The sequence below is a fragment of the Haliotis rubra genome, unplaced genomic scaffold (assembly GCF_003918875.1).
Source record: "Haliotis rubra isolate DU_JTF1 unplaced genomic scaffold, ASM391887v1 Scf238, whole genome shotgun sequence".
Lineage (NCBI taxonomy): Eukaryota > Metazoa > Mollusca > Gastropoda > Lepetellida > Haliotidae > Haliotis > Haliotis rubra.
Window position 1 is genome coordinate 860,753 of NW_025766425.1, and position 27,088 is coordinate 887,840.

The 27,088-nt window shown below is 38.7% G+C and overlaps 1 protein-coding gene across 1 annotated transcript; it reads left to right on the forward strand.

The window, feature by feature from the left end:
• The first annotated feature begins 476 nt into the window (after positions 1-476).
• On the forward strand, positions 477-24,340 carry LOC124278479. The gene is made up of 5 exons (XM_046714180.1): positions 477-609; positions 19,082-19,253; positions 21,157-21,266; positions 21,456-21,462; positions 23,710-24,340. Exons 1-5 carry the CDS (start codon positions 571-573, stop codon positions 23,976-23,978), a joined length of 597 nt encoding a protein of 198 aa, XP_046570136.1. The 5' UTR covers positions 477-570; the 3' UTR covers positions 23,979-24,340.
• The last annotated feature ends 2,748 nt before the right edge of the window (positions 24,341-27,088 follow it).

Genomic DNA, 27,088 nt, shown 5'->3' on the forward strand with positions numbered 1-27,088 from the left:
ACCGCTCACCGCTTCAAACATCTGTGAGCTAACACAACGGTATGCATTAATTCTAACCTCTGACATGCGGAAGTGTGTCAGCTCTCAGGTATGGAGTGCTTTCCCAACAACTTTCAACATGTTCTGGCTAATTCGGTTTATACCTACCGAAGGATTCTGATCGACTGTGGCTATATGACAGATAGTGCATTACTAACATCCAGAAATATAGTTGGAAACAAAATGGTGGAAATTAGTTCTCCGTCCGTCCTCATTCAAAATTGAACAAACAAAGGTGATGCACCTATCAGGAGTGAAGCATTGTTGCGTATATTAATAAGATGTGCAGACGTAATTATCCAAATCCCATCTATTCTACTGTATACCCAATAATTTTAGTTCCTTGTTTTTATTTGATTTTATCGCGCGGAAGCCAACAGAAGGTTTCGGAATGCACTGATATATATCATTAGTTGTGAAACGTATAGCATCAGGTAAATAGTGTTGTCTTCATCTTGACCGTGTGCCAACTCGAGTTATTTCACTGTTGACATAAGACTTACTGTGTTTGAACTCGTAATCAACAAAGACATGGTGGAAATAGAAGTTGTCAAGTTCCGTCCCATCAAGGTAAGGACTAATTAAACGGCAGTATGGCAATCAAGGTGCAGAACGCTGCAGGTGCGACAGGTGAAATGACATAAAATCATGAAATGATACATTCGGACACTGAGATTAGTGAGAATATGTATGGTTACTTTTCATTGTCATATATGTGAGGACATTTTCTGGCAATGTAGATCCTCAATATTTAGGGATATCATTTGTTACGATGTTTTTGCAAAACTTGACAGGTGAGAAACTGGATAGCCTGGGAAAGGTGTTTACACAGGGGTATAATGTTTACAGACGTATATATGTACTTTACACTGACGTATTTAAGATCGCCTAAAACTCTTAAACAACGATCGATTTAGTAGGTCGAAATCACCTGTGCCCTGTTATCGGAAACGAGAGGGTGTCTTGCCTTGAAATTTTAGCTCCTGCAAGCTTTATATGCCAGATATGTCCATTAGTGTTCACAATGACGGATTATATAAGGTAATATGTCACAGTTGGTATAAGAAATGAATCTGGATGATTGTTTCAGCATTGTTTAGAATATGCTGTTCCGAGTATTCCGGATATGCATTAATGAGTGAGTTTGGTTCACAACCCTTTTAGCAATAGCGTGGGACACCAGAAATGGGCTTCACATATTACACCCATCAAATCTGTGTCTTCGGCGTGAGGAGCGAAGGCTTTAATCCCTTAAACTGGCTACCCTACCCCCCGTATATGCATATTAGATGAAGAGATGCTGATACAAGCAAACATTTCTATGTATACTATAGATACACAGATTCCTGGCACTGGTTGCAAGACAACCAAGTTTATACAGGTTCTCTAGTATTTCCTGGTTTCCTATAAATAGCAGAATCTGCACAGTGCCCCCAAGCTTTTGTGTTTGGAAACCAGTGATCCAGGGTTGTGATTTATTTTCAAAATGGGAGAGGTTATGAACTAAGCTAATAAAAGTTCTGTATTGTGATACAAATCGTATCACACCCGTATTAGTAGTCTGTCATACAGACCCTGAAACAAATATATCTAAAAAAGCCCATGCAAAGTCTAGAATATATGGCAAGTCTAGATTTCCACAGTTTCGGGAAATCTGAAATTGAAGAAGTCTCAGGGCTCCTTTTCATTATATAAACATTTTTTGATTATGAACAATTTTTTTGTAAAATATGTTCATTTCAGACATTAGTTGTTAGTGTACCGTATTAACTGGATACATATCTTGTGGAGATCTCTTTCTATCATCATGATCATTATACATGTACGTCTAAATAGTGATGTTCCGATGATCGAAAATAATCGAAAATCGATCGAAAGAAGGATTAAAAATGATTATCGAATGTAAAAAACATATTTTTGATTTATCAGAATTCTGTTGTTTTTGTATAACCCCCTTGAATGAAGTAAACTAACAATCAAATTTGATGAATATTCACGAACAAACATGCGCTCAACAGCGTAAAGCTATGCACATTGTAAAATTTTAACCACTTTTATTGTTTAATTACAATTCCAGTGTCTTTCTTGCAGGTGTGCATTTCATTGCATGACTGCACTAGTTATAAAAGAAACTAGTAATTAGAAAAAAACCTGGAGAAAACCCTTAAAATTGGTGATTACATTAAAAATGTATATATTTCGATTATAATTAATAATCGTTCACCACAATCCTCCGATAATCGATAGTGGATTTGGTTTCCGATTCCCAACACTAACTCTAAAGCATATGCTGTTATTCATATTTATGATGTCAAAACACTGTGTTACAAAAAGATGGGGGGCGGTGGGGTAGCCTAGTGGTTAAAGCGTTGGCTCGTCACTCCGAAGTCCCGGGTTCGAATCCCCACATGGGTACAATGTGTGAAGCCCATTTCTGGTGTCCCCCCGCCGTGATGTTGCTGGAATATTGCTAAAAGCGGCGTAAAACCAAACTCAGTCAGTCAGTCAGTACAAAAAGATGGCAATGAAAAACTGAGTGAACACTACATGTCATTCTCAGCATTTATTCAGCTGACAGTTCTTCATAGGTACCTAATAGTCATTTTTAATATGCAAGACCATTATAATATTGACTTCAATATTTCAGGGTTTGTCCTTGACCTATAATACAAGGGGCCAAGTGGATCCCTAATGTATTTACTTTTTCAGGGTAGTCCTAGCAAATATAAGACTACTGTGTTTCCCATAAACAATGATAAAGTGATGAAATGGTGTTGTGTAGTTATATAGTGTTGGGAATTGTTTAAAATCTCATAAATCATTGAGGGGCAACTGTGGGTAGCTAGTGGTTAAAGCGCTATTTCGCCCGCCAAAGACCCTGGTTCAATCCCTACATTGGTACAATGTGTGAAGCCCATTTCTGGTGTCCCCCGCCGTGATGTTGCTGGAATATTGCTAAAAGCGGCGTAAAACCAAACTCAGTCAGTCAGTCATAAATCATCGAAAATAATTGGTTAGCGTCATTTATCAAATTTTTCTGGTTATGTTTCCTGATGCACAGAAAATAATGAAAAAACATGTCGTTCTTTGTTTTTTTTAAATTGCACGCTATGCATTTGCAAATTTCACATCTTTACAGGATGACTGATACCTTAGGAACATAAATTACCTGAACTCTTTAAGATAAATTCAATCATGACTTGGAACGAGCTAGTAGTGCGTATGAAATGTAACAGACAAAACCAACCTTGTGAAAAAATATTGTTAATGCAAACAAGTGTTCCAAAATTGTTTGTGTTCAATTATGAGAAAACATGATCGATTGCTTGGTCGTTTAGTCATTGCGACCAATCTTCGATTATTTCAATTAATCGGACCACCACTAGTAGTTTACTGTAAGATTTAATAGTTACTTTAATTGAATTAACTTCATATATCTTGTCAAGTATTTGGTATGATGAATATTGTCCCTTTAGACCCAATAATTTTTTTCCTTTGTCCAATCTATACTTTGATTTGTGCATACAAGGCGCTCATTTCTGTCTTGTGTAGAACCCTGGGAACTGTCCACTAGCGGTGTTCCAATTAATTGAAATAATCGAAGATTGGTCGCAGTGACCAAACGACCAAGCAATCGATCACATTTTCTCATAATCGAACATAAACGATTTTGGAACTACTGTTTTAGTCTTTGAAAACCTTGACAATGGGACATATCTTAGAAGTTGTCAGGGCCTGAAAACGTGTTTAATTCTTAGAAAACTCACTTTACTAACTGAAAAGCCATGACTGAATGTTTCTCTAAGACTCAAGGAAGTTTATGTTCATGATATATTAGTCATCACTTTAAAGTAGTAAGTTGCATCATGTTATACCTATCTGGAATAACAACCTGGATAGGAAAATCTGAAAAATGACGCTAACCAATTTTTTTCGATGATTGTTTTGTTGGTAATGAAGCAATCATCTATTGTGAGATTTCAACCAATTCCCAACACTTCTGTCCACAAAACAATCATAGCACTAAAACAGTTGTAACTTTTACATAAACTTACGTTCCACTTTCTTTGTAGAAAAGAGCCATATATTTTTTGCATTTTTGAGGGTATGGACATGAAAATGTGCATACTATGTAAATACTTAGCATATGTTATGTATCAGTTGTGATGTGTGTGCAATGTTTGTTAAATTTGCATATCTAACTCAATAAACATAAAAACGTACTCAAACATATATATATATATGTAAATTATAAACATGATACACACTGTTTCTAAGCTGTGGAATCTGCTGTTTCCTGTAGTGGTGGTCCGATTAATTGAAATAATCGAAGATTGGTCGTAGTGACTAAACGACCAAGCAATCGATCATAATTTCTCATTATCGAACACAAACAATTCTGGAACACTTGTTTTCATTAACAATATTTTTCACATGGTTGGTTTTGTCTGTTACATTTTGAAGCACTACAAGTTCGTTTAAAGTCAGGATTGAATTTATCTTAAAGATTCCAAGAAATTTACGTTCCTAACATACTAGTCATCCTTTAAAGATATGAAATTTTGCCAAAAAAACCCAAAAGAATTACATGTTTTCTTTCCTTATTTGCTTGTGCATGAACAAATTTCATAAATGACGCTAACCAATTATTTTCGATGATTGATCGGTAGTAATGAACCAATCATCAATTATGAGATTTTAACCAATTCCCAACACTGGTTTCCTGTTCCTCATAGTAATGATGAACATTCTAATACCAAAGCCTGCTATCGTGTGGGAGGTATAAATGATGAATTTGTTGAGATAGTTAACCAATAAGAAAGGCAACTAAAGATTCAGTGGCTTAGATGGTCAGTGCCCTGGCTAAATGTTACTGCTATCTGCAAGCTAAAAAGGTCACACTGATGGAAAATGTTACATTTACATCAACATTTTCATCAACATTTTCCTCCCTTCTCTATTTCCAAGAATGTATTGATCTTTGGTTCTGTGAAATGTATTATTGCAATGTATTATGTATGATGATTGTATGATATCTATTCCTTCATTGAGGTCAATATTTGGCCCCAGCTCTACAGGAAATGTCAGGATAATTCCCAAAATGTAATTAAAAACTGCCTTGTTCATGATATATCGTGAGTGTGATGTTATTGCCTTGAAGATATCAGTAGGGGTCATCAAGAAGGAGAGGCTGTATTGCTTGGTTTTAGATGATTACATTAAATGCAATGTAGTAAGTGAGTTTAGTTTAGTTTTACGCCACTTTTAGCAATATCACTGCAATGGATTCCAGAATTGGCTTCACACATAGTACCCTGAGGTTGTCAATGGAACCCCGATTAGCAGACACTATAACCACTAGGCTATACACACCCACGCACACACCCACACACTTGAATTTAAGAAAATAGGCATACCAAAAAAAACCAAACCTGATAGTACAAAACATAAAATCATTCCTGGGTTTGATTCCCTACATGGGTACAATGTGTGAACCCCATTCCAGGTGCTTCCTGCCAAGATATTGTGGGACAATTGTGAAAGGGAGGCTTATATAACACAACTTACTCACTCACTCACTCAGATAGGCTGACAGAGGATGAATCTGGGAAAACTGCTGAGTGGATTATCTCCCTTAGACAGCTGCCTTGAATCAAATGTGATTGCTGCCATCTTTCAGCATCATTTCTCTGCATCGCCTTGGCAGCCTCGGGTATCAATAGGGGCACTTCCTCCCCACTGATGAGGGATTTACAGCATCTACAACTGTACATCAGGAAGTTATTACCCTGTAGAACATGTGTGCATCTCTCAGTATGGCAGAGTTCAACAACATCGCTTTACACCATCTATACCTGGATATTATTATGGTGTTACTACTGGTTGTACATGTGTACTTTCTCTGTACAGCAGACTTAGACTGGGGATTTACATGTACAACATGACTTTGTGAAGTATTACTACCTAAAGAACGTATGTGCGTATTTGCTATGACAGTGAGTGAGTGAGTTTAGTTTTATGCCGCACTCAGCAATATTCAGAGCGGTCAGTATATAATTGGACCAGATATGTATATGGACCAGACAATCCAGTGATTAAAAGCATGAGCATCGATCTGCACAATTATGAACCAATGACATGTGTCAACCAACTGTCAGCGAGCCTGACCACCCGATCCTGTTAGCCACCTCTTGATATGCTCGTATAACCATGGTAACACTTCATTGAATGCTCGTTCTTTGTTATTCATAAGTGAAACACAATGTCATGAAACAGTCAGGATTTCAATATTAATTAATATTTTTCATTGTTTGAAATGTAAAATTGGTCTACAGTCATAGATTTGTTGTGAGATGACTCAGAGGCCCAGATAAGCTGCGTATCCGGGTAAAATACGCATATAAAATTTCCAATTACACATTGAAAAATAATTGTTGCGTACCAATTACGCATTTACAATGTTAGATACGCAAAAGGTTTAAAACAAATGCGTACGGAATATATTTATAAAAATCGCTTGCGTAATGAAAAAGACATCGATTGCTATCAAGTTGTACTGTTAGTAGAGGACAAGTGTTTTACTGTCAGTATAGGATGAGTGATTTTTTATGAAATCATTTCCATTGATCAGAACATACCTGCTTAGTAAACTTACTCAATGACATAATACTTAGGTGAGTAAAATGACTGAAATATGCACATATTTGAAAACAATGGGTAACGGAAAATGAAATACCCACTCAACATTCATAATACCCACTCCAAAAAAATACAGTGGGTACAGTACCCACATGAGCTAAATCTTATCTGGAGCTCTGAGATGACCATGGTCTACCATTGCTTTGTCTAAGATGGTCTGCCATGGCATACCATATGAAGAAATGTAGGTAACCATGCTTTAGCACGGAAAAACATCAGGTATCAATTCTGGTGTCATTTCAGCTGGGCTGGGTTGCTGAAAATCAATTCTAACCTGGATCTTCACGGGTATGGTTACAACAGAGCCAAACATTATCAACGGACTAAGCTCTATATAGTCCTGTAATTTTTGCACAGAAAAATAGGCTTGAAGTGACATGGAGGGAATCTGGATTTAGATTAAAACAACTCAACTCTGCTCAAAGATAGTCCGCTGATATTCTTGCACTGAAAAGTAGGTTTGAAATAGTAAGCTGAGGAAACTAGCCTTTGATGTGGGTTAGTGGACACTGTTGTTTAGTGAAGATCGAGGAGTGTAAGGTCATGGTCTGATCTGCCTGCACCATCATGTCAAATTATATAGAAGGATATTGTTTGGTGTTACACTCCCTGTGATCTGCATTTACAATGTGCAAGTGGATAAAACAAGGACAGGTTCGCTATGTAATGTGTCTGACTGACTGACTGACTGACTGACTGACTGAGTTTGGTTTTACGCCGCTTTTAGCAATATTCCAGCAACATCACGGAGGGGGACACCAGAAATGGGCTTCACACATTGTGCCCATGTGGGGATTCGAACCCGGGTCTTCGACGTGACGAGCCAACGCTTTAACCATTAGGCTACACCACCGCCTCTTAACGTGTCTGAGTGTGGTCATCTATGTTAAACTGCAGCATGGTGTCTTAGGCCCCCCCCAAAAATGTGTGTTTACAGTTTCCTGACCGAGCCTATCACAAACCAGTCTAAGTAAATCGTTACACTGCTATACTGAGTCTACAAAACTTTGTAATGTACAAAATGTAAGAAAATATACGATAAACCCTACCTACCAACCCTGTTTTATAATTTCATATATATATTGGAGGGGGGGGGGGGGGCATTAGCAGGCCAGTGCTAAAATACTGGTATTCTTCTGGACTGATCCAAGTTACATGAGCACATATGTGAACATATGCATGCACACATGCACACACACACATGCTTATCACTATTATCATAAGTGAGATAGTTCTTTGATAAGCTCCAATTCACTATCCCATACTTAAATCATACCGATATTTCAGGATTATTCAGGAATGTTTCTACTACACATGTGGAACAGAGTGACCTACCTTTGCTATGTCGAACAGAGTGACCTACCTTAGATAAGTTATTTGGTTTGTCAGCCATATGTTGAAATACTTGCTGTGTGTATGCCAGATATATCCTCAGTTTCTCATAGGTCCTGCTAACATCAGTCAGCTGTTAGGAAGGGGAAAGATTAAGGTGCCCTTTTTGTTGTACAGAGTCACTTCCCTTTGCCGTCCCAGGATCTGATTCCCAAATTGATGGTTTCCATGGTCTGACGTAACATGTGAATATATTTGTAAGTGCCTGATGCCAGTTAATTAATTCACAGCTGTTGTACCAGGGAATAATTTTGCTATGCCCGGGCTGCTCCAGGGAAGGTATATTATTAATAATGCGAGCAACTTTTATAGTCAGATTGCACGCACTGCAGATAACATTTTGAACCACAAGTGGATGGTTGTGGTTTTCCAATTAATGGAAATAATCAAAGATAGGTCGCAGTGACCAAACAATCATATTTTCTCATAATCAAACACAAACAATTTTGGAACTAAGTTTTAACTTTAAAACACTTGACAATGGACCATATTTTAGAAGTTGACAGGGCCTGAAAATGTGTTTAATTCTTAGAATGCTCACTTCACTTAGGTGTAGGTACTAACACTGTTATCAAGAAAGTGATACTTGCTTGATAACGGTGTTAGTACCTACACCGAAACGTCGCACTCATTGCAATAAAGGAGTTGACTATCTTGCTTGATAACGGTGTTAGTACCTACACCGAAACGTTGCACTCATTGCAATAAAGGAGTTGACTATCTTGCTTGATAACGGTGTTAGTACCTACACCGAAACGTCGCACTCATTGCAATAAAGAAGTGAGTTGACTATCCATAGAGCTTGGTTTTCTTTTGATTGCTCGTTGGTAATGAACTAATCATCGGTTGTGAGATTTCACCCAACTCCCAACACTAGTGGATGGCAGCAGTTTTATTGGTTTAAATTTCCAGTATTAAATAAATTTTCTCTTATGGTGTGTATCAGGTGAATGAACTACCAGAACCAAAAGTGTAAACAAGTCTGTTGTGTGTGGATCACACACTGTAAACAGGGGGGCGGTGGGGTAGCCTAGTTGTTACAGTGTTCGCTCGTCATGCCGAAGACCCGGGTTCGAGTCCCCACATGGGTACAATTTGTGAAGCCCATTTCTGGTGTCCCCCGCCGTGATATTGCTGGAATATTGCTAAAGCGGCGTAAAACCATACTCACTCACTCACTGTAAACAGTCATGTGACATTGTGTGGCAGGCCAGAGGTCTCTGTGTAATACATGTACATCATTTGTAATGGTGGACAATATGATTTTGTTAAGCAGCAAAGGGATTAATTTCATGAATGAAAATGTTGGTTAAAAAGCAAATATCTGTTAAAACATGCTTTCAGACATCAAATAATGTGAGCTTTGCTGGAGATATTGAAGTTGGTTAGGAATATCCATCTGACTGCTGATAATAGTATCATCTTTTGTCAGTGACAGCAATAGGATTGATAACATGGAGCAACCAATATTTTGATGGTGCAACCTGATTAGCTCACTTGCTTGCACCTGTTGCAGGATGTGAAAGAAAATGAAATCATGCCCTCCATTCTGCACATGTGATGTCTGCTGAAGTGAAGTGAAATTTATCTGAAAGTGTGCTGCTCTGATTGTAGGAACCCTATCCATGTTATCAATTATTTATTTAAAAGTCAAATACCATGAATTGAAAATGTTCCGATGGGAATTAGAAACATAATACTCTTTGTGGGCCTTAATAATTCGTAGTGAGATACAATAGTCCAAGTGTTCAACATAATAGTAATATTAATTTATAATCATTAACAGCATCATATGTAAGTAAAACTGAAGCAACCTTTATATTGGCTGTGCATGTCATGGCTGCCTAATTGTCTAGACAGATCCAAGTCGAATTTAGAGACTGAGTTTTTCAGAGTGTGAAGGTCGAGGTCGTTGAGTTATGAACTGATTGTTTTGGTTGGGCCCCAAACTTCAAAGTGATAAAATCCTCCACAATCTCTTAGCAATTGAAGAAATCGCTCTGTCAATAATTGTGTTTACGTGTTGAAGCTCAACTTAGCACAGCGTTTATCCCTCCACACTGGCAAGAAACAGCTGATATCAAATACATGTGTCTTCCAAGGCATTCCTGCTGTTTAGAATTCCAGCTTATTGTTAACCCTTAAAGCACAGGGGCAGTTTATTCATTGATTGTGAAGGCAAAATCCTAGAGTGAAAAAGTGAGAAACTTACATGCTGGTGCCCTGGTTGATGACAACCAGAAACTGTAGTTGGGCTGTTGACAAAGTCAACACTACCACTGGCATCTGGGATATTATTTAATTGGAGGGAATGAGGGGAGTCACGATTCAGAGTTTTTCTGTTACCATGGTTACGGTATTTATTTTAAATTGTAAATTTGAATATTAATATAAAAACTGGGCACACAGGTGAGCCAGGCTCCACAAATCATTGTACAAGAAGCCAATGGTCAGTGTTAGAATCCCACCCAAGCTATATTGTTTTTGCAAATGTTATAAAAGATGACATAAACATGATAAAGAAATTTTCTACAGTAAAAGTATGCTCACTGAGAGCCATGCTTTCAATTTTCGATTGGTTGATCAACTGAGTTTGGGTTATTCCGCAGAACAACTGCAGAACTCCATTGTCTTTAAAAAAACAGCTAACTACCGGTAGTTCAACATGATGAAGTTTATGAATCTGTAGCTATGACCACATGTCACTGAATAATGTCTAGGCATGACTTGGGAGTGAGTGAGTGAGTGAGTTTACTTTTACGTCACACTCAGCAATATACCAGCTATATGGCGGGTCTGTAAACAATTGAGTCTTGACCAGACAATCCAGTGATCAACAGCATGAGCGTCGATCTGCGCAATTGGGAACTGATGACATGTGTCAACCAAGTCAGCGAGCCTGACCACCCGATCCCGTTAGTCGCCTCTTACAACAAGCATGGGTTACTGAAGATCAATTCTAACCCGAACCTTCACAGGTGGACTTGGGAGGAAATGCCGATCATACAACTGACTTGGGAGATTCTCAAAGGTGACACTTGTCGACCATTTAAAAAAAAAACATTGCCCTTTGTTATCAAAACAAATTGTTCAAAAGCTGCAGTTATGCTTGAATTCTCTGATATCATTAAGTGAGTCATTCGCTCACATTCATTGTCGTGATTATCTTATTCATGCATGTTGAAGGATGATGCTTGAAGAGATTCGGCAGCTGACAGTTAATAGAGACGTTTATACATGCTGTATTTGCATTGAGAAATGTCACTGGTATGAATTATAAATAATGGACTGGGTTTGAACATAATCACCTCAAATGTTGTAGAACATGTATATAATTCACCATGATCACTGAAGAACTTTAGAGGAAGGAATGTCTGGCACTTGAAGAATGTAACCATGGTAACTCTCTGTTTCATTAAAATGTGGGAGAGGTGTGGTTTAAGTGAAGCGTTAAAGGTCGTTTAAAGATTGCACTTATGTTAGTGTTGTGTGTGTGCACATGCATGTTAGTATGCACACCATAGGTGCACTCACAGTGCAGGTTATGCTTAGTAGGGGGTCCTATGTGAGTCAAAACATCCTTGTTTAACCTGTTTATTACAATACAGTCGAACCTCGTTTATCCGGACATTTTGTTTACACTTGGAAATCGCCCGGATAGCGAGGCGTCCGGTTAACTGGATCAAACAAGCAAAACGTATTTACTGTGTATATTGAAACAAATTTCATGTCCAATACAATTACAATGTAGTTAATCCTAATCCTAATCAACATGGGTTTTGTTGCTGATAAGATGTTCTCACACCTGCCAAATCTTAATAAGTAACTGAAGTAAATATCTTAGATATTGTATTTTTGGTAGCCCAGACCCAAAAGATATTTTCTGAATCCATATATTCTTTCTCGTAGTTGGTGTACACATATTTGGGCCTAATATTCAACAAAGGTGGTTTAAAACATATCTTCCATATTAGTGCTGAATGATTGGAAACCAAACATGGCAATATGCCAATATATATTTGGATTTTTGTGGAATATTTATTTTTAGGTGTATTATTCACCATTATTTAAACTAGAGTTGTGTCTCGTTACCTAAGTGGCAAGATGATATACCCCGATACCATTTTAATAAGGTGAGAAGATATAACACGTATAGTATTGGCAAGGAACCTGAGAGACGATTATCATCACGATTCAATGGTGGCGATATGATACATATCCCGATACTTTACAATTTCTAAAAACTGAACAGATATGCTAGATAAAATCACACAAACAAATTCCTGTAAGGTTCAATTTGTTTTTAATATTTAAAAGAATTTCAAAGAGACACCCTTTCTATTCCTACTGCAATACTCCTTACAACTTTAAGTAATATTTCTGGAGTCCCCCACTGTGATATTGCTGAAGTATTGCTAAACAGGGTGTAAAATCCCACGTATGCACACACTCACTCACTCACAGTCGGTCACATCAACCAGCTAAACATGCTAAAAGTAACAGAAAGCCTAATATAAGCAAAAAAAAATATCGATCATATTGTTCTTCTGCCAGCTATTTGATCTATCCCAGCTTTGCTTTGTTCTCTCTAAAACAGCAATTCTGGATTTCCTCAATACACATCAGATCAAAGAAGATGGTATACAGTCGATTAAACATAAAATAGTCATATATTTGACTTAATAAACATGGCAAAGAGAGAAAACAGTTTAGAAAGGTCGAGGTGATCATCAGCATCTAAAGGGTAAATATGCCATACCGTTGTGAGTGGGAGGGTTAACACAAGGATTGATACTGAGGGGAGAATGTTTTGGCACTGTCACAACAGAGTACATCCCTCCATCTCGCAGTGTGGAGAAGCGTGATGCTGCTCCTGCCGTTGCTGTTTCCATGATGACTTATATGTATCAGATTCAAACATGTGGATATAAGGTGAGGATGGTTGGACGTGATGTAAATCTATTATGGCTCTCATGGACAGTAATATGTGATGGTTTGACCTTTTCTGACCTGGTCAGAGGATGTTAGAGCTTCTTCATGAATGTCGCTGTTTTGGACCATAGTCCGACATCCTTTATGCGTAATCATTGAAAATGGATTCAAAATATGGAAATTATTCCACTGGGATGCGGAAAACTCATGCATGTTTTAGGTTTGGTTTGGTTTGGTTTGGGATGTTGTTTAACACTGTGCTCAGCAATATTCCAGCTCTATGGTGGCGGTCTGTATATAATCAAGTCTGGACCAGACAATCCAGTGATCAACAGCATGAACATCGACTTGGGCAGGGGTAGAAATAACTTTAAAATTGCTAGTGTACACCGGTACAGTGGCACATGTAAAATCTGATAATTTTTCCTCTATACTGGCCAATTTTCTTTTTGATTTTTTAAATAAACAACATAATTAACATTGGAAAGTCAACTGGACATTGGTACAGTGTGATATACAAATTAGCTTGCCCGACTGGAAAAAACACTGGACTCGGACGTCAGGCAATGGGTTATTTCCACCCCTGCTGGGATAGGAGTAACTGTTGTTGTCTGATTTGGTACAATTTTAATATCTTCCAATATACCAAGTCATCATTGAAACATTCAATGCACAATGCTTTAGGATTTCCTTATGCAAGGTAACTTGGAGATTGACATTGTCAATATTTTCATGGATAGATAACTTGTTTATTGAAATACATAAGGCATTTCAGTGTAAATGCTAACTCTGTTACTAACCAAGTGACAACAGTGTCAGCGTCTACACAGAAACATTTATGTATTGCATTAAAGAGGTTGTCTATCCATGAGGGGGCAGTGGGGTAGCCTAAGGGTTAAAGCGTTGGCTCGCCACGTCGAAGACCCGGGTTCGAATCCCCACATGGGTACAATGTGTGAAGCCCATTTCTGGTGTCCCCCACCGTGATGTTGCTGGAATATTGCGTAAAACCAGACTCAGTCAGTCAGTCAGTCAGTCTGTCCATGAAAATTGTCCCTCTTCAACATACCAGCTTCTAAATGCCACTTAAAAAGTGCTAGGTAACTTGTAGAATTGGTTTATTTCGGGAAATCCATATCTATTTTTAACTGCATGCCTTTGCATCCATCTGTGACCATCTTTTTCCGGCTTCAACAGGTAACATTACTTTTTAACCAGTAGGACTTAACTATTCTGTGTTAGGGCCCTAAAATACATGCCCCAAGTAATTCCTAGTTGTGGAGTGATAGAATAGTATTTCACAAAGCTTTCCTATGTTTTGTGTATTATTTGATTGTTTGCCATATTTGGTGTTGCCATGGTTTGAAAGTGAATTTGTATATACCAAAATTATAAATATTTACATCTTTATTGTTGAGGTTGGTTTTAAGTGGTTGATGCTTTTAATAACATGCTGTTACACATACATACATACACATACATATACGTGTTAAGCGTGATCTAGTGGTAGTCCGATTAATTGAAATAATCGAAGATTGGTCGCAGTGACTAAACGACCAAGCAATCGATCATGTTTTCTCATAATCGAACACAAACAATTCTGGAACACTTGTTTTTATAAACAATATTTTTCACATGGTTATTTTTGTCTGTTACATTTCATAAGCACTACAAGCTCGTTTCAAGTCATGATTGAATTTATCTTAAAGACTCCAAGAAATTTATGTTCCTGACATACTAGTCATTCTTTAAAGAAGTGAAATTTTGCCCAAAACACCCCAAAAGAACTACATGTTTTTTCCTTATTTTTATGTGCATTAACAGATTTCATTAATGACGCCAACCGATTTTTTTCGATGATTGATCGGTTGTAATATACCCAGTGTTTCCGTTCTCCGGTATATACCTGAAAATCACCGGTAAAATTTGTTGGGGACCGTCAACCTAAATTGAAACCCACTACTGGACATTGTGTCTGGTAAATAATCATGTATCAAAATAAAAACAATATGGTGAAAACAAAACAGTTTAAAAATGACAGTCTTAGCTGTGCTTTCATGGTCGCAAAAATTCTTTTTGTTTCGGAAATACCCAGGCTAAAAATAACTTTAAAATGAGTACTTACAGTATGGCAATAGGATACGACCGTCAAATTTCATTCATGACCGGTAAAATTTTAGGTCGCCTGACACAGTGTCCGATAAATAATTAAGTCAGCGGAAACACTGATACCAATCATCAATTATGAGATTTTAACCAATTACCAACACTAGCGTGATCGAGTTGACACTCCCACATGTGGGATTCTTGGTTGGAATGGTTCCTGTCAACCTAAGTTATTGTAAAAGGCAACTATATGGACTGGAGGGTCAGACTTGGTGATCATGGTGATGTATTTCATAAAATGTCGGGGTGGTGGGGTAGCCAAGTTGTTAAAGTGTTCACTTGTCACGCTGAAGGCTTGGGTTCAATTCTCCATATTGGTACAATGTGTGATGCCCATTTCTGGTATCCCAAGCTGTGATGTTTCAGGAATGTTGCACAGGCAGCTTGGGTTATCTGGGATATTTATAATCAGATTGTGAGCTTTGAGCAGGATATGAAGCCTGGAATGACGCGTTATAAATATTTTGTATTATTTTTATTATTATTATTAAAAGTGGTGTAAAACCATATTCACTCACTCACTCATTAAATGTCATCGTGTCCCAGCATTGTTTGGATAAAACTAAACTTCTCACTTTGCTTGCAATAATTGATCATGATTAGGTTATAATATGTTTTACTTTCTATTTCATTAGAAAAATGATTGTAAACGAATGTTTATGGACAACATCGAACAATATCAGCAATATTCTGTTTCATCAAATTTCTGATTATGAGGAATCATCCCGTAAAACCCTGGTAAATATTCTGGACTAGACAAATTTGCAGTGGTGAGAAATGATGCACGAACTGAGATACAATGACATAAATTGAAGTCATCCAGCTGGACACTGTGCATTTACCGTATATTACAGTAGATAAGCCGACCCCATACATAAGCCGAGACCCTAACTTGACCCTTAAAATCAGTGTCAAAATGGTATGTTTCATACATAAGCCGATCCCCCAGGATGGGGTCCTAATCCTGGCAAACACAGACCACAGACAACTGGCAGTTACCGATAATTACAACCTCGGTCCCCATTATTCAAAGAATTCACAATCATATTGTGTCTACTCATGCCTCCAAATGAAGTGTAGTTGATCAGTTTTGTTGTCTCTTGAAGATTTGGGTTAGAATTGGTGTTCAGTAACCCATGCTTGTCATAAGTTTGGGTGGTCTTGGTTGACCTATGTCATCATACCCCAATGGGGTAGATCTGGTCCAGATTTGATTATTTACAGATAGTCGTCATATAGCTGTAATATTGCTGAGTGTGGCGTAAAACTAAACTCACTCACTCTTTTGACAAACAGTCACTGGGAGTCTGTAGGGGTGGGTATAGCAGAGAATTTTCATGTTGCGATATATTGCAATGCGAAAGCATGTATTGCGATATGTATTGCAATATATTGCATGAAGTATTTTTAAACAAAAAAAACTTATAATCGAGTTAATGCTTGATTTATAGAGCAAAAACACATCAAAATCACTATGCGTGATTAAGCTTTAATAACGACTTTTCATCATGATAAAATAGAAATGTGAATACTATTTGGCACAAATGAAACAAGGAAATATCCGAAGATTTCCGAGTGTTACGAAGTTTTCCGAATGCAAGTCAAAATACCGGTTTTCGATCAGCGTATCGCAAAACGTATCATTTTCATGTCTGAACCGGTAAATTCCGGTAAACCGGTTATATTGCGCAGCCCTAGGAGTCTGTAATCTTATTCAGTATTCTCACAGATCTAGTGGGTTTAAATAACCAGTACAGATTTGTTTATATTGAGAAATATGTATTACGTCATAGTGAATACATTTGAACAGGAGGGAGCACCTTGTTGATACGAGGAATTATGGCAGTGTTTAGACAGTGTCTCAGTTACAGTGTTGTATGCTGTTAAACACTGGCTGTTCGGCTCCAGGCATTCCTGATTGTATTACTCATAGACATTCAGCAATTATGTGAAACATTTCACAAACACCATGACATAATGTGCCAGTTATGAGGTATATCAACAGTAGCTTTTACACTGGCAGACCTGGCAATTAATTGTGGCTGAAAATAGTCTGAAAATAAACTAACACGGATATTCTCACTGAGCATGTCATACCACACCTTTCAGTTCTCTTGCTTGCACTGGCTTGGAAAAACATGCTTCTTTATAGAGTGCAGAAAGGTATAATGAATTCGCTCCCTTTTCTGTTCTATTTGAGGATCTGACTGTGCAAATTAGTTCATGTTTTGTACTTTGTACGAATTTCTGATCAAGAGTGGAAAATTGTTTGAATGTTTTTGTTTTGGGTTTGTTTTAAATTGGAATTTGTAGACCCTTGTAGAGTATGTGTCTCACTGTAGTGAGTCAGTTGTTACTGTTGACTTATAAACCCATGTTTGATCATGTTGACATATCAAAGTTTTTCCACTTCGTCGCTAATGAGAATCTGTGGAATACTGGTGCAGGATATGTGGCAAAGCTGATACTTAATGTTCACCTCAACACAGCATGCCAGATCTTAAAGATGGTACTTGTTGTTTCCCTGCCTAGGCCTAGATTTTCGAAGCTCTCTTAGCGCTAAGATAGTCATAAGTTACTGTTAATGTATGGCACTTAAGACTATCTTAACGCTAAGAGAGCTTCGAAAATCTAGGCCCTGGTGCTTAGTGTTAATGAGATAAAATACATGCTGGTCAGAATCCATATAATGTAGGGGCTGTGGGCTGTCCATTTTAATCTGTGGCATTGCATCTCAGTTAATCTGTCATACAGACCCTGAAACAAAAATATCCCAGAAAGCCCATGCAATTCAAAATATGTGGCAAGTCTAGATTTCCACAGTTTCAGAAAATGAAGAAAGTCTCTGCACTCCTTTTCTTTGTATTTTATTATTATAATTCAGGAACTGTTTTTTTCTGTTAAATATGTTCATTTCAGAGAATAGATGTTAGTCTACATCTCAGTGGCCTCAAGACTATTTGTAGCACACACACATGCATGCATGTTTCTGTAAGAGTGCAGTATTCTTGAATGCAACACAACTTCTAAACCCCTTTTCTAAATCCCTTTCGATATCAACACTGGTGAGGCAGATATGCCCAAATATAACTGAAATATTGTTCCAACTTACGATTTTTATACCAGCATAACTTCTTATGCAGCTAACCTCAGTATAATCTTAACTATAGTTCATTTAAAAGTGTGCTGTTGTTTGTATAAAACTCTAATTATCTTGCTGATATTTTACACCGTTTGTGCATTCTCAAGGGTGATGTGGACCTTCATGGCTCAGTTTGTCAGCTGAGAAGTTCATGTCCATATTGCTCAAAGAGGAGGGCTCACTTATTCCATGTTGGGGGTGGTGGGATAGCCTAGTCACAGGTTAAAGCGTTTGGTCATCATTGGACCTAGGTCCGATTTCCCACGTGGGTTCAATGTGTAAAGACCATTTCTGGTGTTCCCTGCCGTGATATTGCTGGAATATTGCTGAAGACTGCGTAAAACTAAACTCGTCAGTTCACTCACTCACTCACTCACTCACTCACTCACTCACTCACTCACTCACTCACTCACTCACTCACTCACTCACTCACTCACTCACTCACTCACTCACTCACTCACTCACTCACTCACTCACTCACTCACTCACTCACTCACTCACTCACTCACTCACTCCAAACTGTAAAGTCAGACTCGCTACCTTCTCATCCAACCCTGTACAACATCTACTGTAGAATAATGACCCATCAAAACAGCAGACGTACAACATCCTGGTCTTGTCAGGTACACATAATCATCTAATTGGGCCCATCTGCTAATGAGCTGATCAAGTGTTGCTATCAACTGATTGACATTTCTTGTTCTCCAACAGCTATTAGCTGTGATCTTCACGGGGATCGCGTTGCTGCTCCTCATCATCAGCATTGCTGCAGCTGATTGGGTGGATGTCAAGTTCACGACTGTAAAGGATGGCTGGCGGTCCTGGGGTCTATGGGAGGAGTGCTACGAGATCACGTCTTCCCTCAGGGCTTGTGTCAAGAAAGGTGAGACATCTGTTTTGTTGATGATGTCTGCAATATTTTATCGACACAATGAAGCTTTGCATGCTATACAAGCAGCAGTCCATCTAGTCTTTGGATTAGGGCCGTATCGGCGTACGTACAGATAAAAAATATGCACGATAAGGCAGGAAATAATTTGGAAAACGTAGCAGATACGGACGACGACAATGGTCCTAGAATCATTTACAGACGATATGTACAGTATCTGAAAAAGTATTGTTTTATTGTTTATTAACCTGTTTACACAAGACTAGCAACGTTGTGGTGCATATATGACACGAAACACAAGGTTAAAATATGCCATTAAATTTCATTCAGTACTCTTAAGATTTTCCAGTACTCCTGATGTTGAAAAATTATCTGGAGCCCTGGATGTATGTTATATCCAGTCAAATAGATCTGGTCTTAACCCAAACTTGTTTGTTTTATGGATGACAATGTCTTTATTGTGAAGGATCACGACATTTCGAAGTATGTTCTTACTCCTTCATCAGTTGAATCAAACAATTAGGAACAAACAGCTATATATGTACATGTTGAAACAAAGAAATCTACGAAACACTGAGTAGCATAAAGAATCATACTTGCGGCTGTATGGAAAAACATAATTACTAGTAAATAATGAGCAAATCCATCGCCAGGGAGCTTAAACAGCAATGTGTGTTGTCCAGAAATTGGTCCATTTCGGATAATCAGAGAATTACCATGAAGCGACAAAGTGGATGGCACTAACTGGGTGGATGGACAATATGGTTGAAACAACAACGGTATAACGAGGGTTATTGTTAATCCAGAAATCCAGGCGTAGTTGATGAGGTAACAATAGTGGCATATAACAGGGTGGTAAGAAACAAATGGAAGCCAGGCCTAATAGTAATTGATACAAAGCGAAACCCTCAGGCCCCTTAACACCAGACTCAAAGGTTCACTCCCAAAAGGGGGCGGTGGGGTAGCCTAATGGTTAAAACGCTGGCTCGTCACGCTGAGGACCCGGGTTCGAATCCCCACATGGGTACAATGTGTGAAGCCCATTTCTGGTGTCCCCTGCCGTGATGTTGCTGGAATATTGCTAAAAGCGGTGTAAAACCAAACTCAGTCAGTCAGTCAGTCCCCAAAAGACAGACCTCCCATAAGGCAGACCCAATGAGGACACTAACTAGCTGAGCCATGCTGTCCACCCCTATTTAATTAATGAGCTAACCCAGAGTCACTACAGAGTATAGTAACAAGTTAACACATCCCTACCTCCTGTGCAAACTACCGAACTGTTTCTGTTTCTCGACTGGATTTTTAAAATCAGTGAGACATATTCTGACAAGTCTAAAACTGCTGGAAAAATGGTTGATTATGTTTAAGTTTAGTGTGCCAATGATGCAGTGTATAAAATAGTTTAAATAAAGCAGCGAAAGTCGGTAAATAAATATGTACATAGAGAAATCAAAAACAGCTAATCGAACAGTTTTTGAACTCTGTGCGTCATATTATGATGTCATATGATTGTTAACAATACAGCTTCTCGGCGGAGAATTTGGCGGTTACCGTGGCAGCTGGTAATAATTTTTCCAGTTGTCACCTTCCTGGGAGGGGCGACACGGATACTTGGTAAAGCGTCATTGACCAATAAAATTTAAGTATTTTACATGAAGGTAGAATAAAGGAATGTTTGGTCCAGAAATGGATTATTTGTCATATCCATCGTAAAACTGTCAAATAAGCAGCACAAACTTTAAAGACTCAAAGATTGACATTTTTTATTGGGATCCACTAATTACATTTTCCTGTAAGTTAAATGACCTGGAGCAATTTTGTAGAAATCAAATTTCTTAAAATACATTTTGAATCTTGTGACAGTATTACTTGATAATAAAACTGGTTTCTGTCACAGATCTGGATGTCAGCATGTGCAGCGTTGATGGTTCTGGCCTTGATTGGAGCAGTAGGAGCTTTAGGCCTCGCATTTGTGGTCTGTGTACACACAAGAGACTCATATCCATTGTAAAACTGTCAAATAAGCAAGCACAAACTTTAAAGACTCAAAGATTGACATTTTTTATTGGGATCCACTAATTACATTTTCCTGTAAGTTAAATGACCTGGAGCAATTTTGTAGAAATCAAATTTCTTAAAATACATTTTGAATCTTGTGACAGTATTACTTGATAATAAAACTGGTTTCTGTCACAGACTGGATGTCAGCATGGGGTTAGAATTTGTCTTCAAGAACCCATCTGTCATCATGGAAGATCTGGCGTAGAACAAGTCTTCAGCAACCTGTGATTGTTCCCCATGAAGGTCTGTGTCAGAACTGGTTTGCAGCAACCCATTCTTGTTCCCCATGAAGATCTGGGTTAAAACTGGTTTTTAGCAGCCCATGCTTGTTCCCCATGAAGATCTGGGTTAAAACTGGTTTTTAGCAGCCCATGCTTGTTCCCCATGAAGATCTGGGTTGAAACTGGTTTTTAGCAGCCCATGCTTGTTCCCCATGAAGATCTGGGTTGAAACTGGTTTTTAGCAGCCCATGCTTGTTCCCCATGAAGATCTGGAAACTGTTTTCGGCAACCCATGCTTGTTCCCCATGAAGATCTGGGTTGAAACTGGTTTTCAGCAGCCCATGCTTGTTCCCCATGAAGATCTGGGTTGATACTGGTTTTCAGCAACCCATGCTTGTTCTATATGAAGATCTGGGTTGATACTGGTTTTCAGCAGCCCATGCTTGTTCCCATGAAGATCTGGGTTGAAACTGGTTTTCAGCAGCCCATGCTTGTTCCCCATGAAGATCTGGGTTGATACTGGTTTCAGCAGCCCATGCTTTTTCCCCATGAAGATCTGGGTTGATACTGGTTTTCAGCAACCCATGCTTGTTCCCCATGAAGATCTTGGTTGATACTGGTTTTCAGCAGCCCATGCTTTTTTCCCCATGAAGATCTGGGTTGATACTGGTTTTTTAGCAGCCCATGCTTTTTTCCCATGAATGAAGATCTGGCCATGCTTGTTCCCCATGAAGATCTGGTTTGAAACTGGTTTTTAGCTTGCTTGTTCCCCATGAAGATCTGGGTTGATACTGGTTTTAGCATCCCATGCTTGTTCCCCATGAAGATCTGGGTTGAAACTGGTTTTCAGCAACCCACACTTGTTTCTCCATGAAGATCTGGGTTGATACTGGTTTTTAGCAGCCCATGCTTTTTCCCCATGAAGATCTGGGTTGAAACTGGTTTTTAGCAGCCCATGCTTGTTCCCCATGAAGATCTGGGTTGAAACTGGTTTTCAGCAGCCCATGCTTTTTTCCCCATGAAGATCTGGGTTGATACTGGTTTTCAGCAGCCCATGCTTTTTTCCCCATGAAGATCTGGGTGAGAATTAGTCCCTCTGAGGGTGAGGTGAGTTGAGGTGAAATTGGGTTTAACGTCGTACTTGAGAATGTTTCGCTCATATGACGACGTGCATGTGTGTGTATGTGTATGTGCGGCTGCTTGTACTAGCCCAGACTGATGCTGGTTTTATAGTGCTAGCCCACTGAGATACCATGCCGCAGTGAAGCATGAATACCCCACTCAGACACATTATACTGACTCCGAGCCGACCAGCCCTTGATATACCCATTAATGCTGAGTGCCAGGCAGGGACCAACAAGCACCATATTTTAACGTCTTTTGGTATGATATGGTCGGGGATCGAACCCACGATCTTCCGCTCTCCGGGCAGATGCTCTAACCACTACACCACAGAGGCGGTAGTCCCTCTGAAAACGCTGTGTAGGATTGGTCTTCAGCTACCAAAGTTTGTCTGGAGTGGTGCTCATGATGTTAATCACTGGATTGTCAGATATGTACAGACCACCCCATACAACTGGAATGTTGCTGAGTGCAGCATCAAACAAACAGGGAGTAGCAGTGTTGTTATGGTTACGCAACGATGATTTATGACCATTGTCATCATGATACGTTGCTCTGGTTACCCATTCTGCATCCTGGGCGATGGCGTAGCCTTGTGGTTAAAAACACTTGCTCATCATGCCAAAGACCCCACATGGGTACAATGTATGAAGCCCATTTCTGCTGTCCCCCACTGTGATATTGCTAGAATATTGCTAAAGCGGCATAAAACTTAACTTCCTCACTCACTCATTCTACATCCAATTCCAACTGTTTTTTAAACAAATAAATATAATGGTTATGTCATGGGCGGATCCAGGAATTTTGAAAGGAGGGGGGTAGGGTTCACTCCCCATTGGCTCGCCAACGCAAAAAATAATCTTTAATGTGGTCTTAAGTCATTTTCAAAAGGGGGGTTCGACCCCCTGAACCCCCCCTCTGGATCCGCCAATGGTTATGTAACCATGCATATTGACTTTCTGTATATTTTGATATCAACATTCATTCCATTAAGCAAGAGTTAAGATGACCAATTCCAATATAGTTAAAAGGATTTGTGGAATGAGTCAAAGAGCTTATGGTACTTTATTGTTTGGTTGCAGCTGTGTTCATCCTGATATCGGTCATCATCTTCCCCGTGAAGTTCTCCGAAGACATAATGAATGCTCATCGCGGTGACATGGAACGTTGGGATATCGATTGGACGTATGGCGTGGCGTTCGGTGGGCTCCTCTTCCTTTTGGGGGCCGCCATCTTCTTCTTCCTGAAGCAGGAGAACCAGGAAGTGAGTCGGGAGAAGACCTCCATGCCGGAGTACTACAACAACAGTTACTAGACACGGGCATCAGGTCATCTCATCCATCCACTTCTCATTGATGGATACACATCTCATGAGCTAGAAGACACCTGGAACCCATGTAGAGTAGAAGGGCAGTGTAGATCATTTTCTTGTCTTTGTCATGTCTGGGAGGTGCTGTAGCCGAGTGGTTAGTGTTTGATTTCAGAAGGTTCGAGTTTGATTCTTCATATGGTTTATAATGAGAATTGGTTCCTTGGTGACCTCGGCCATCAAATGCTAGAAATTATCTGAATGTGCTGTTGAAATAACTCATATATCATGTTGATGCAATAATTGTTTATGATTACACCTCATGATGTTAGAAATGTTTATGAGAATATTAACGCCTTCAGATGCGAGGATTACAGGGATGAGAATTTTCCGCAGATCTGTGGAATTCGGGAATTTCATAAGGCCATTTTGTGAATCGCCTAAATCAGTTGACAATTGTATGAATGTGCTTCAGCAGATTTAAAGGTTTTAATGGTTGCTGTGTTCATGATATTGTCATTTCTGAACCAGTTTTAAAGGTCTAAAATGCCTAAATATCAGGAACTTTGGTTAGTTTTCAGAGTTTTTCTCAAAACTTCATTCTCATCCCTTTGATTAAGATGTTTGGGTCTATTTTGTTGCTCCAATTAGGAGGGTACAAACAAGATTGGCATCTGGTTATTGAAAACAGTGTATTGTCCATTTTCAACTTCCCTAAATGCTGTTCCAAGACTTCATCTTCTCTGTTGGACAAAGGTATTGATTGGGGACAACACTGGAGTTTCTCGTGCAGATCAGACAATTCTCGTGCAAGATTCCACTCAGACACAGTCTAGATATAGATGTGACATGCAAGACTGTTCAGACACATTTGAGTTTTAAGACACATCCAAGACACATGTATAATCAATGCAAAAAGACTCAAATCAGACAAATTTTTTATGTGATCCTGTCTGACAACCAGACCCACAAACACATGTGCAGTTCAAATTTTTGGTCGCATTCACGTACTCATACAGAACAGATCAGACATATTTTGATCCAAGGTGTCCGGTGGTACAAGACTTTTGAGACACGCCAAACTTGTATAAGACACAGGCACAAACAGATCGAACACATACAATCTGGACCAGACACATTCTAGCCATTTTGACTGTTGAGACACAGGCCAAACTTGTATAAAACACAGAATATGCTTTCAACTACGCAACATACAATATTGCACCAGAAATATTAACTTCCACATGTCTTTTGCTGATTCATGCTCTTATTTAACACAGGCAAGACTTTAAAAAAAATTTAATCCCCCACCTAAAAATAAAATAGAGAAAATCGTGGTTATACTGATTGCCTTATTTAACACAGTCGACAAGCTTACCATGCTTAATGTGAAACAGTGGGATTGACTTTTCTGTTAGTACGAATCACTATCATTATCAGATGCCTTTGCTGTTTGATGTAGTTGTATACATAATCGTTTTTGTAAGATTTTTTACCCTTTTGAGACATGATTTTGACAACTTTATATCACCTATGTTTAGACAGTGTTCAATAATAATTGATGATGTAAGGGACCATTCATAATTTATGGCTGGGGGGTGATAATGATTTTAGGGTGTGTGGTAGGGGCACCCATTTTGTTCTGGGGATGTAGGGTGGTCATAATATATTATGCTTAAAAATTGTGTGTGTGTGGGGGCTTGATTTTGTACATGACTTGCAGGGGTGGGTGGGGGTCACTTTCTATGTACATAATTTTTAATTTATTTTAATTTTTGGGGGCATTCACATTGTACATGATTCTCCATAAAAATCATCATCACCCCCCTAGCCATAATTTATGAATGGTCCCCAAATTCTGTGAATATGTCAGCATGGGATATTTGACCATACCAGGTGCTCGTGGTCCATTTACTGTAGCATCATTTTAACCCTGTGTTGTTGTCATCCTTTTACCTTGGAGTTCTGATGACGAGGTAATGTCATACGTTGAAGATCTGTCTGTTCATCATAGTGCTATTTGTACCCCGTGTTCTGTATATATTTGTATTTATGTTGCCATTGTTACTGGGTTTTCTGTAAAGGGTAGGGATGGGGGATGTTGTTATATCCCCATGCAGGCATTTGGGGATTGTAAGGATTTTGAAGTTTTATGTGGCGCTATTTTTCATAATTCCTGGAATACCATATCATCATTGCGTCATAGCCAGGATCATATATTTTACTTGTCACTCGGTATTTTGATTGCCACATTAATATTTGAATTAATCATGCTATGATTTTCCGATGTCTGAAATTGAGGATTAACTCCTGACTTTTGTGTGAACTGTTTGGCCAGACCAATGTGAACAATGATACGACTTCTTTGAGTGGCATTTTAGAAGTTGGAGAGTCAGATAAGCACAAACTTTATGGATGAACAACTTCTTTATTCAGGTGATGCGACGTTTCGATACAGATTCTTGTATCGTTGGGGTGGTGGGATAGAATAGTGGTTAAAGCGTTCGCTCGTCACGCCGAAGAACCAGATTCGATTCCCCACATGGGTACAATGTGTGAAGCCCATTTCTGATGTCCCCTGCTGTGATATTGTTGGAATATTGCGTAAGTGGCGTAAAACCAAAATCACTCACTCACTTCTATCATTGTCAATAAGGTATGCTGGTATTATACCTGCTTGACAACGATACAAGAAAAGAATCTGTATCAAAACGTCGTATCACCTGAATAAGGAAGTTGTTCAGAGTTTGTCCTTCTCTAACAAAGATCTGGATGTGAAATGTGGCCAGGGATGACTTGAGGGATGTTGAGTGTATTTCTTTGCTAACAAATATACTGGTAAAATGAAATGTTATTGGTCTGGCCTAATAGAAATGTATGGTCTTAAAGTAGTGTTTAAGAAGTGTTTTAGTATTAAAAGATTAATTTCAAAAATGAGAAATTTTGTAATCTGATATCCACACACAAGAATGAGAAATCTGTCCCAGTAATTACACGATGATGTCCATAAAAAATGTCCATTTTTATGTCCATGTATATATATGTCCATGTATATATTCCACTCACACAGCACGGTGCTGGTGCCTTCCTATTCCCATAAGCTACAATATGCAAGC